Source organism: Oryza sativa, chromosome 12, assembly GCF_034140825.1.
Source record: "Oryza sativa Japonica Group chromosome 12, ASM3414082v1".
NCBI lineage: Eukaryota > Viridiplantae > Streptophyta > Magnoliopsida > Poales > Poaceae > Oryza > Oryza sativa.
The window spans coordinates 4844439-4857056 of record NC_089046.1 but is presented as its reverse complement, the minus strand read 5'-3'; the positions used below and the strand labels follow the sequence as shown (position 1 = coordinate 4857056).

The 12618-nt window shown below is 38.9% G+C and overlaps 1 protein-coding gene across 7 annotated transcripts; it reads left to right on the top strand.

The window, feature by feature from the left end:
- Positions 1–3006: 3006 nt before the first annotated feature.
- Positions 3007–10851, top strand: LOC4351712 (disease resistance protein RGA5-like). Of its 7 annotated transcripts, none has more exons than XM_015765244.3 (7): positions 3007–4016; positions 5238–7470; positions 7585–7672; positions 8817–8896; positions 8998–9198; positions 9502–9589; positions 9973–10851. In XM_015765244.3, the coding sequence occupies exons 1-2, from the start codon at positions 3235–3237 to the stop codon at positions 7024–7026; spliced, it is 2571 nt and encodes an 856-aa protein (XP_015620730.1). In that variant the 5' UTR covers positions 3007–3234; the 3' UTR covers positions 7027–7470; positions 7585–7672; positions 8817–8896; positions 8998–9198; positions 9502–9589; positions 9973–10851. The 7 variants fall into 7 exon arrangements, with proteins under 7 accessions (XP_015620730.1, XP_066162704.1, XP_015620727.1 ...); XM_066306607.1 differs by having other exon boundaries at positions 8773–8896; positions 10423–10851; XM_015765241.3 differs by having other exon boundaries at positions 8773–8896.
- The last annotated feature ends 1767 nt before the right edge of the window (positions 10852–12618 follow it).

The window sequence follows — 12618 nt, the reverse complement described above, 5'->3', positions numbered from 1 at the left end:
GAAAAATCATTTGTCCATTACAGTAAAACCCTCAAATGGTTGTGCCCTTTATAATTGAACATATCTATTTTCCAATAAAAAATATACATATAATAGCACATACAATAAATATAATAATATACATATATCACTGCTTTAATCTAAGTTGAGCATTTGATAATCTTGCGCGATCCTACGGCAATGTGCGGGACCTTTTTCTAGGACTATCTTAAATGTACGACGCCGTTGACTTTTTTTTTGTTAATGTTTGATCATCCGTCTTATTTTGAATATTTTGTGTATATATAAAAATATTTAAATCATACTTAAATATTAATTGTATAATTTTATTAACTAGGAAGGTGGCCCGCGCGCATGCGCGGGCACTTATATTATTGAAAGGTAAAATTATTGTTTGTTCAAAAATTGTCTCATAGATTAAGGGCAAACTAAAGTTGGATAATGTTATTTTATAATAATTTAAGGGTTCTATTTTTTTCAAAGTATCTTAAAAAACCATTCACAAACTTTTTCTTAAGGGATGACTTTTGAATCATTTTTTTCTCGAGTAAATAAGAAACTATTGCTAGTTAATTATCATACCGTCCATCTATATGCATACCATGTAGTATGGCAACAAATGAAAAATGTGAGAGCATGATACTCAAAATTCTTGTGATTAAATCATCTCAAGAAGGCGTATGATATAGTAAGAAAGGGAGGGAAGTGTATGCATGGAAAAAAAGAAGAAAGGGAAAAATGAAAAAAGGGAGGGGAAGCGTACGTACCCATGTACGTAGGTGCATACCTATGCCACGGGACAAGAGGTGAGACCTTATAGTATTTAGTTTTTTCAAAGATCAATTTAATTTAACGGTTTATAATATTGGACGTACTGATTAAATGAAAAATCAAGTAATGGATACTTTGCTCTTTTTCTTCCCTTAGAATTTCTAATATTTGCTCTAATTTATTGGAGCACCACGTGGCAGCTTGAGAGCGTTTTAAGAAATTTTAAAGGACTTAACACATGTAATTAGAATATTAGCCGCTTAATATATATGTATAGGGCATATAATAATATTTGTTCCAGCTTCGTGCATGTTTATATACATGTCGAGAGAAATTAATTATGTGGCTAGCAAGCCATTAGATGTCTAATTAGTAGCAATTAATTTTGACACGTATTTATAGTTGTTCATAGTAGCTCTTATATATTCATCTTACGACTTTGATTATCCGTTGATCCACAATTTACTGATCACCATGACTCACATAAAAAAATATGTACTACTTAGGGTTTAGGACAACTGAAATTGATGAATTATCTGATTTATGTGATAGCTATTTTAGGGTATAAATGAATGAATTGACTTCTAAAAAGTTAAAATGTTGTTTAAAAAGACACCATTTAAAAACTTGGAAAGCGTGCAAACGAAAATCCAACTATGAAATCGGGAAAAAAAGCGGATCTTAAACTCCCTTATAACACCCTAGTCTTTGTAAGAGTGCTATTAATATTCGTTAAAATTGTGCTCACATTTATAACATAATGATTTATTTCACCTATACGAACAAATAGTACCAAATGCAAATACGACATATATAACACAATACATTATAATTATTCTGTAATTAACTCTCGGTTTCAGCTTAAACAGAGCTAAGTATTAGAAAAAACACAACCCACGGTGCTTAATTCCTCTCTCGCTGCATCACACCTTTAAATTTCTTTTCATGTTATTAACAAAATTAATCATCTCCATATATGATTTGATATGTTGCAAAACGGTAGTGCTGCGGTAGTCGTGATCACCTTAGATACCTTAGACAAGACGCTTTGGCACACGTGCAAAAGGCAAAGGTGCATATGTGCCTTGTGCAGCGGGCAAAAAAGAGAACTTCGGACGCTTTATTTATTAGCAAATAATATATAAGATGATTTAAATAATGGGTCCACCGGTTATAGTGTAAGTCTACATTAGTTAATATAGATTTTAAATTGTTGATTTAATGGGTACATAATATAATGGTGTAGACTTTATTTTGAAACCATGCATTATTTGAGAATAATAGTCCAATGTAATAAAAAATAGTTCCGATGATTTAAATAATAGATCCATCGGTTTAAGTGCACGTATAAATCAATTAATATAGATCTTAAATTGTTTATTTGATAGGTACACAATATAATTGTGTAAAATTTATTTTAAAATAGTGCATTATTTAAAAATAATAGTACAAAATAATGAGTACCCATGTTTAAGTGGAAACTATATTGTATTATTAATTTAATGGTCACATATAATGGTTTAAATTTTATTTCTAAAAATTGTAGAGCTAATTTAGTAGATTCTTTGTGTTGTAAATTTATGATTATTTAAAAAAGTATATAGCCATATTATATAAATGGAAAAAGAAGAAAAAAAGAAAAAAAAAAGAAAAGAAGGGCGTACGTACATGGTAAGTACCTATATATCCCCACGTACACATGCACGGGAGAAGGAGAGGTAGGACCCATAGTATTTGGTTTGTTTTAAGATCAATTTCATCTAACGGTGTGTAATGTTGGACCCACCAATTTAAGTGATTAAAGGTAGATGTTTTGCTTTTTCTTAGAATTTCTAAGATTTTCTCTAATTTATTAGAGCGTCACGTGGCAGCTTGAGAGAGTTTGTAGGAAGTTTAATGTACTTTTAGTATATACTCCCTCCGTTTCGTTTTATTTGATACCGTTGATTTTTTAGCACATGTTTGACCGCTCGTCTCATTCAAAAAATTTAAATAATTATTAATTTTTTTCCTATCATTTGATTCATTGTTAAATATATTTTTATGCATATGTATAGTTTTACATATTTCACAAAAGTTTTTGAATAAGACGAACGGTCAAACATATGCTAAAAAATTAACGGTGTCAAATAAAACGAAACTGAGGGAATAATAGATAAGAAGAATGGTCAACATATTAAGAAGTCAACGGCGTATCAGTTAAATTCCCCTCTGATTTTTTGACCTGCTCTACCTGAAATTCCCCATTTCACGTCTCTTCCGTGCCGGACTGCCACTCGCCGGATTTCACATCCTGCAATCGACCAGCCCGGTGAGCACCGGCGAGTCGCCGTGGAGGCCACCTCCGGTTGCTCCGTCAGGCGACGCGCGGCTCGGCTCCTGCGCGGCGCTGCATCCACGGCTTCTTCCAACTCCAAGTGAGTGCGTACTGACTAAGCAACAAAGATATCTTTGGCCGTAACCATGGCGAGCGCCTCCAGTGGTGCGATCAACTCCCTCCTATCCAAGCTCGCCGCGCTGATGGGGGAAGAGTACGGCAAGCTGAGAGGCGTCCGGAAGGAGGTGGCTTCCTTGGAGGACGAGTTGAGAAGCATGAGGGCCCTTCTTGAGAAGCTCGCCGCCATGGATGAGCTTGATGGTCAGGCCAAGGAGTGGAGAGACCAAGTGAGGGAGATGTCCTATGACATTGAGGATTGCATCGATGATTTCTTGCATCAGCTTGACAAGAACAATGGAAGCAATGGATTTGTTCACAAGACGGTTAAATTTCTGAAGGAGATAAGGGCACGCCATCAGATTGGTAACAGTATTCAGGAGATCAAGAACCTTGTGAAAGAGGTGAGCGAGCGCCGCATGAGGTACAAGATTGATGAGTATACCCCCAATTCCAGACATGTTCCGGTTGACCCGCGAGTGGTCGCAATCTATTCGGAGGCGGCTGGCCTTGTTGGAATTGATGCGCCAAGAGATGAGCTCCTCAAATTGCTGATGGGTGAAGAGCAAGGGCTGAAGGTGGCTTCTATTGTAGGTTTTGGAGGTGTAGGCAAAACCACGCTTGCAAAGGAAGTGTACCGCAAGCTTGAAAGGAAATTTGACTGCGGCGCGTTTGTGTCGGTATCTCAAAAACCTGACATACCAAAACTTCTCAATAGAATATTATTGGAAGTTAGGGGGCAGTGCTCTGTGCACAACACCAATTTGGATGGGATTCTCAATGATATCATAAATAGTCTGCGGGATAAGAGGTAATGATTCTCATGTATCATACTATGTTTGCAGTCATAAGCTTTTGTTTTTGTCAAAAAATGAAATTACATAAGTAGATTTAAATTGTTCATTATCTAAAAAAACCATCTAAATTCTAGGTGAAGTCCTATAAAATTATCAGGCCTACAAAGCTATAACTTGAAAGGGTAAATGCATGAAAATTCTGATTCCTACTTTTACGTTCGTTCCAATTCTTGTAGATTGTGCTCATAATAACTTGAATTATAAGTACTTCGAATTTAAAAGCTTTAAGTGTTGAAATTCAATTTGCAAGTTCAGGCGGCAATACAAAGATTTCTGACACTCAGAATATGAAACTGATTTTTCAATACTAATGTACAAAGGTTAAGTAATGAATGCGCTTCAAACTTTGAATGTCATATGCAAAATAAGGTGAGTATAAATGGATAAAAATTCTACTATCACTACTTTAAAGTGCTACATTCCAAAGTTCCCTTAAGTTCATTAAATTAGGGCCCCATCATTTTGCTTTTTTTCTAATAAGCCAAAATGACTTATTAGGAAATAAAAATAAATTTGTAGGTAAAACTTTTATATATGTGTTCTTGGTAACTTAAAAGCCAATGCTGAAAAAGAAACTACGTTGAAAATATCTCAAAATCAATCTCAAAATTAAGTTTGAAAATTTAAAATTTGGCTTTTTCTTTGGCTTAATGGGCCATCCGATGGGAGCCTTATACTCCCTCTGTTTCAGGTTAAAAGACGTTTTGACTTTGGTCAAAGTCAAACTACTTCAAATTTGACAAAGTTTATAGACAAATATAGTAATATTTATAATACCAAATTAGTTTCATTAAATCAATAATCGAATATATTTTCATAATAAATTTGTCTTGGGTTGAAAATGTTATTATTTTTTCTATACACTTAGTTAAACTTGAAGCAGTTTGACTTTAACTAAAGTCAAAATGTCTTGTAACCTGAAACGGAGGGAGTACATTGGGATGATTCATTGGCCGGGAATTCTTATGTTCTATTTATAAAGAAAGCATGAAGTTAGATGAATTTCAATGTTCCTTTTTTCTATTGACCCCGTGAGATAATTAGTAATTCATTTTATTTCACTTGCCGAAAAGCTATTCCTCTAAATAGATATATGTAAGACACTTTGCACAATTTCATCTATGTACTACATTACGTTGATACTGTGTAGAGAAATCCATGAAATTTTTTGGCAGGTACTTCATTGTGGTAGATGATTTATGGGATTCCTTTGAGTGGAACATTATTAGATGTGCTTTTCCAGAGAACAAGTATGGCAGCAGGGTATTAACAACTACACGAATTTTGTCTGTTGCTACCACCTGTTGCTCCAACAGTCAAGCGTATATATATAAGATGAAATCACTTACTGACCAAAATTCACGAAATCTCTTTTATAGTAGAATATTTGGATCCCATGAAGCTTTCCCTAATAAATTTGAAGAGGTTACAACTAATATTCTAAAAAAGTGTGATGGCTTGCCACTTGCAATCATCAGTATAGCTAGCCTTCTATCTGGTCAACCATATATCACCTGGGAATATGTAAATAATTCTATGAGGTCCATGTTTGAAGGAAATCCTACCTTGGGTGGAATGAGGCAGATACTGGAACTGAGCTACAATAACCTTCCTCACCATCTTAAGACATGCCTTCTATATGTCAGTATGTATCCAGAGGACTACATAATAAAGAAGAATGATTTGGTAAGACAATGGATAGCTGAAGGCTTCGTGAGTAAAATCAGTGGTCTAGATGTGGATGATGTTGCAGGTAGCTACTTCAATGAGCTTATCAATAGGAGCATGGTTCAACCCATATATACAGATTACAATGATGAGGTGTTATCCTGCAGAATACATGATATAATGCTGGAAATTATCAGGTCGAAGTCTGCCGAGGAGAACTTCTTTTCTGTAATAGATGATCGTACTGTGGCACCAGGACTGCACACGAAGATCCGTCGAGTTTCTTTCCACTATGCTGATGAAGAGGACGGTGTGATACCAGCATCAAACAATAGATCACTGTCACAAGTTCGTTCAGCTGCATTTTTCAAAAACAGTTTTAGGCCTTCATCCTTGGAGTTCAAATATGTGCGAGTTCTACTTCTTGAATTTCCTCGGAGATGGAGGGGAAAAAGAGTGGACCTTACAGGTATCTGTGGATTTTCTCTGCTGAGATATTTAAAGATTTCACATGATGTCAAGTTGGTGCTACCTAGCCAACTTGGTGGGATGTGGCATTTGGAGACAATTGAGCTGCATACATCAGAAGAATTGAGCATTCCATCAGATATTGTTAGTTTGCCCCATTTGTCACAGCTGTTTATTCCAGCAAATACAGTTCTGCCCAATGGGATTGGCGACCTGAAATCCTTGCGTAACCTAGAGTGGTTTGATTTAATAAAAAACTCAATGAGCAATATTGAATGCCTTGGTGAGCTGACCAACTTAAGAGATCTTAAACTTGACTGCAGCAGTAGTGAGCCCTTGGAGGATGTGACTAGCCGTATTGAAGCCCTGCGCTGTTCCCTTGAACGACTCTCGCGATCTTCCGGCAGCCTCAGGAACATCGTTCTGCTGAAACATTTTCCTTCATGGTTGCAGGTTGATGGCTTGAGCACACTGTCCCCTCCACCGCGCCATCTCTGGAAGCTCCATCTGGAACGTTGCTTGTTTTCCAGGATACCCTCATGGATCGTACAGCTTCGTGACCTTCACAGCTTGAAGCTTACGATTAGGAAGGCATTGCCCATGGATGATGGTGTTACTATTCTTGCATGTTTACCTTCCCTTGTTCACCTCGACTTGAGGCTTCTAGTGTGCCCAGAAGAAAGAGTCATCTTCTCCGGTACGGGCATGGCATTCCGAGCTCTCAAGCACTTGCTGTTCAGGTGTCATAAGCCATTCCTGGACTTCAAAGCTTGTTCTATGCCCAGGTTACAGAAGCTTGAGCTATGGCTTGATGCAACGGGATGGTAGAAATGCAGCGGCACTTGCTTACCTGTTGGCATTGATCACCTGCCAGCATGCCTAAGAGAAATTCACATAAACCGGGATTATGGTGCTGACAGACGTGACATAGAAACTGCAAAATCTGCGCTGAGTAGCTTATTTGCCACACATCATCCTGGTGCTGGCTTGATTTTTGGAGGTGCACCTTGGAATTATCCTTCTAATGACCCTGACCAGTGGTGACTACTTGTGAAAGAAAGATGCGGTTTGGAAGGCTTGAACAGTTGAACCCATTGACTTCACTTGATAAAAGTGTCCGAGCTATTCTCTAACCGGAAACAAGTTGCTAAGATTTTGTTGACGAGAATGCACAAGAGAGAGGATCAATGAGAGGAGAGAGTGAACAGAGAGCAAGCATTTGAATGATGAACAGCGATGACCGACAAGTTAAGTTGAACGCCAGTTCAAGTGGTGAGATGCTGTCCTTTTTGTGTACTGCAATTCAGGTCATACTGTTTTTCTTATTTTTGTTGTTTCTAACCAGCCCTTTGTCTTTGAAGAATGAAAATGAAGTGTGCTTTGCAGCATCCTGGAAAACCATAAATATAGTGGACTGCAGTGCTAGAGAGGAAGAATGCTTCTAGACTGTAGACCAGCAGGAAACAAGAAAAAGGTAGAATCTTTATGCTTCCTCTCTGTCCCATTTTTAGCTTTTTCCATTTGTCCCAAAATAAGTTCACTATTGCATCGGAGTTTGTGAAAGTAAGGAATAATTGTATTGGGAGTAGATAAATTGAGGAATAGTTGTATTGAGATTTGATAAAGCAGGGGCATTGTAGTCTTTTTGCTTTTGTATCGACCACTATAACTATATAGCATCAGGTAGATCATTTACACCACCGGCTTCAGTTCCATTAGTCTTTCTGCTTGGTTATTCCTCTTGCTGTAGGTCTCTTCATCTCTTCATGTTGAGATTCCTTTGGAAACCACATGCAAGTTAAGGACACTAGCCAACAAAAACTAGCACAAAAGACATCCATAACCCTGTATTTAGTACACCTCTTCTCCTCAAACAATCTCCTATGTTCATTGGTGTTTCATTAATAATCCCCACATCCCTGAGAACACACTCTTTGTATTTACAATACCATTTATAGATTTCGACGTTGGAAAACTAAATTCTTATAGATGATTGTGAATTTGTCCTTCAACTCTTCGTCCAAAACAAAAGTTTCTAAGTTTGACAAGACTAATAGATACGAATGGGTGAAACAGAAACAAAGCCCCTTTTTTTTATGATTGCAAGTCTCATGTGGGATGAGGATCCAGTCAAACTAGATACGTAGATACCATGTCAGTTGAAACCATCATCCAAACCGTCTTAGGATTAAGTTTGCAACAGTTTCAGGAGTTGAAAGGCGCGTTATATTAAGTATTTTGGTACGTGGATCAACCTAAGGGATCTATGGTGAACTTATTCCATTCAGGAAAAAGGAAAATCGAAGGCCTGGCCCAAAAGGGCAGGCCCATAGCCATAGCAGCACTTGCCACCCCCCCCCCCGATGTCCTGAACCACTAGACGATAGGGCCATATACAACCGCTCCTCATTATACTATAATGATAGTATGAGCAGTTTTTTGGAATTGTCGATATACTCGAAGAGTATAACTAGATCCAAAGCAAGGAGTCCTTCCTACTTTTCCATTATGCTTTTGTAGGATTTTTTTTAGTTGATGGTTAGGTTAATTCACGGATCATCCCCTACTTTTTAGGGAAATTCGTTTATAAAGGATATGGAATCCCCCCCATTATGTAGGGTTTCTCCTCCTTGTTTATCCATCTGCCGCCGCTCGCCTATCTACGCTGCCGGGGCACGCACCGCCTCCGATCTGCCGGGTACGCTATCTTCTCTCTTCCTGAAGGGCTCTAGACCCTCCCTTCTTCTTCTCTGCTATGCACATTCTTAGCCATTTCATTTACTTGTTTGCTGGCATCAGATTCAGATGGGTAGTTGGGTCATCGGGCCTGCTCCGGAGATTTCTGAGCTAGATGAGCGGGCTGCCATGTACCGTGATAAGAGGAAGGCCATGGATTACGTCAGGAATTGGATTTGCCCCGGGTGTAGGAAGGAGTACGAGCCTATCAAGAATATGCTTGTAGACTTGCCTCCATTCGGGTGTGTTGACTGTGGTTTGAAGGTAAACTAGCTCCATTTCATCTTTTTCACATCTTTAATGCTTTTTTACTTCGTGAAGAAGTTTTAAATACAAGATATTTGTACATGGCCATTTTTTACTTGCATTTTCCTCTCTCTTTTTTAAACTAGCTCCATTCATCTCTTTCACATCTTTAATGTTTTTTTACTTCTCTCTCTTCTAAACTAGCTCCATTCATCTTTTTCACATCTTTAATGCTTTTTTACTTCGTAAAGAAGTTTTAAATATAAGATATTTGTACATGGCCATTCTTTACTACCATTTTCCTCTCTCTCTCTCTCTCAGAACGATGCAGCTTACGAGTGGAAGATAACTCAATGTACACTCAATGGTATTTCTTTGGATTTTAAGACCTATGATCAAAAACTTGAACGTAAGTATACTATTCCGATCCCTATTATTTATTTTGAGTAAATTTTATTTTGGTAAACTTTCATTGACCAAGGTTACTTATCTTTTCCCGTAACACCATATATAGTTACCATCATTTGCACTTTGGACTGGATTTCACAAATTACACATTGTACATTGATTGTAGATGTGATTTTATTTCTTATTTGTGTTAGAGAACTTAGAATTCAACACAGTTTTTGGTGCTCCTTTTATCATCTGAAACCATTTTTATTTGTTTCATCTAATTTTTATTATCATTATTTCATTTATTTTTACTTTTCTTTTGGATACACTTATCCTACTACATTTCCTGTCTCTTTAACACGAATACCTTTTAAAATTTTCCCTGTATTTTCATTTCAGCACATTGTACTCTATATGCAATTACTGCGGTAATTGATTGTACCCGTAGACTGGAAGGAGCACAAAAGGGATTTGTGTTTTCTGCTCCATTTGATATAAATGAGATGGTTGAGACATATAACAAAAGGACTGGTTTTAAACTAGGAAATGAACCTCAAGATAAGTTATATGAGACTTATGATAATTGTCCAATTGTCATGGAAGTTCTAAAAAGTGATGGGATTGCTATATTGATTGGAGCTTCTGATGTTACAACAACTCCAGTCCCACGCCTTAAGATTCAAAGTTATTTTCGTGTTGACCCTAAGGATGTTCTTTATATAACTAGATTGTTGGCAGGAGGCTTCCCATTAGTAGCAGGGATTCGTCACGGTTTCCTATTTAATTACTTAAGTGATGGTCAGTATTATTGTGCCCCAACATGTGAGAACACTAGTGATGCTCATGCAGTTGCTTTGATCGGATGTGGAGTAGGGTCTAATGGCAACAAAACAGAAACATTTTACAAGGTTAGAAATTCTCACGGGATAAAAGCTCATTCTCATTATCAGAAGAGAGAGTTTGGTGGAGACTTCATTGTGTGGTCATCTGACGTTACTGATGTCTGGGGTTTGTATTTAGCCCAGCATGAATGTTGATGTTGCGTGACTCTACCAAGTGTATGGGGTTTGTATTTAGCACAACATAAATGTTTGATGTTGTGTGACTATCAAGTGTATGACTGTATCGCTTGATTATTAGTTTGAGAAACTATGTCTATGTCTGGGGGGGTTTATGAATGTTATGTTGTGTGACTACTAAGTAAGTGTTTGACTGTATGCTTGATTATCTTGAAGAACAAATTATTTGTCTTATATATTCGCGCCACTCTTTTAATTATGTATTTTATTGTTCTAATCATGCATTATATATATATATATATATATATATATATATATATATATATATATATATATATATATATATATATATATATATATATATATATAACTAAAGGAAAATGATGCCAGCTAAGTTTGTTTACTCGGCCTTTTCCAGATCCAGTCTGCTCGTAATGCACGTGGTGGGTTTCGTCCTTCTGTGATATTCACCGGCCTGAATATCCGGAACGACAAAGATTTCCAGGTATAGCTCAAACCAACAAAATCTATAACTTAACTAATTAAAAGATTCATAATCTTCCAACCGTCACCTAATTTTTGTCGGTATGCGTGATTTTTCACTCATCCGTGCAATTCGTTCCTCCCAATCGTTTGAGTCCGAGTCTGTCTTAAAAAAAAATAATCCACAAGCTAGATCTCCAAATCAATCAATCAACTAGACAACCAAAAACAACACGCAAATACCAAATTTAATCTCGACCTCGTGAATTTGTTCCCCACAAGAAACCTAATACCCATGTATTACCTCCCTCCCAAATCCGATCCATCTAAGTGACAATGTAGAAATGATAGAATCCGAGGCTGCGGTACAAAGGTAGCAGGAGGCACGTCGGGTTGCAGGCGACGTGCGGTGGCGGAAGTGCTTGGTGCAGTCGTAGGCCTTGTGGACGAGCTTGACGTGGGACGGCGGCAATGACGGCATCAATCCTTGCGCTGCTTTCTAGGCGGGCGGCACGGAGGACGGTGAGGCGGCGCGGCTCCGTAGCCCTTCCTCCCGCCAGATCTGGCTAAGGGAGGGTGCCTCCGGGCATCCGCCGCTCCTCCCGCTGTACACCGCGGAGGGGAGGGCGCAGCCATCGCCGTCGCCGCCGCCGCTGGGCCGCACCGTCTCCACCCGCCGCTGCCGCCCGTCAACCGCCGCCTCCCCTCTTGCACTGCCGCCTCGGAGAGAGGAGAGCGAGAGAGAAGACCAAGAGAGAGAGGAGAGGAAAATGAGAGAGTAAAAAAATTAGATGGATCTCGGTGCCTTATCTCCTCGGTGGGCCCTGGCGGCTCGGCTTTGGCGCTGTGGATGGTTGGATAAGACTCGGCTCGGTTTTCATAGGTACCGGTTTTTTACCAGCACCTATAAGATATTATAGGTGTCGGTTTTAAACTAACGGACACCTATAATATTTTATAAGCGTTAGTTTTTTTTTAAAAAAGGCACCTCTTAATAGAACTAATTAAAATTTCCGATCGTCACCTTGTCCCTCAACACGTTAATTTTTCGTCCGTCCCCCCCCTTAAAAAAAATCCCTCGTCCGCAACATCTGAGATGAGACTCCAAGACAAAAAAAAAATCATCCAGAGTTCGCATCAACAACCAAATGCATGATGGATTCTGTGAAAATTCATCGCAAACATAGACACAAAATCCAATAGGACAACCAAGCGAAAGAGGAAAAAAATCATCACCGGAAGCCACCGCCACCGTCGTAGCTGTCAAATCCGATGCGGGAAGCCAGCGCCACCGCCACGCGTGTAGCCATCGGCGCAGTCGGTGCCACCAAATCTGCGGCTGCCGCCGTCGCCGTCAGATTCAACGCGGGAGTCGTCGCTGCAGGTGGATCGGGCCGTGGGAAGTCGCTAGCACCATCATTGCCATCGGATCCACCGCGGGAAGCTGCCGCCACCGCCAGACTGGGCCGTGGGAAGCGGCCAACACCTTCAGTGCCGCCGGATCTACCCGCGGGAAGCCGCCGCACTGAGAGGCACCGTCAAG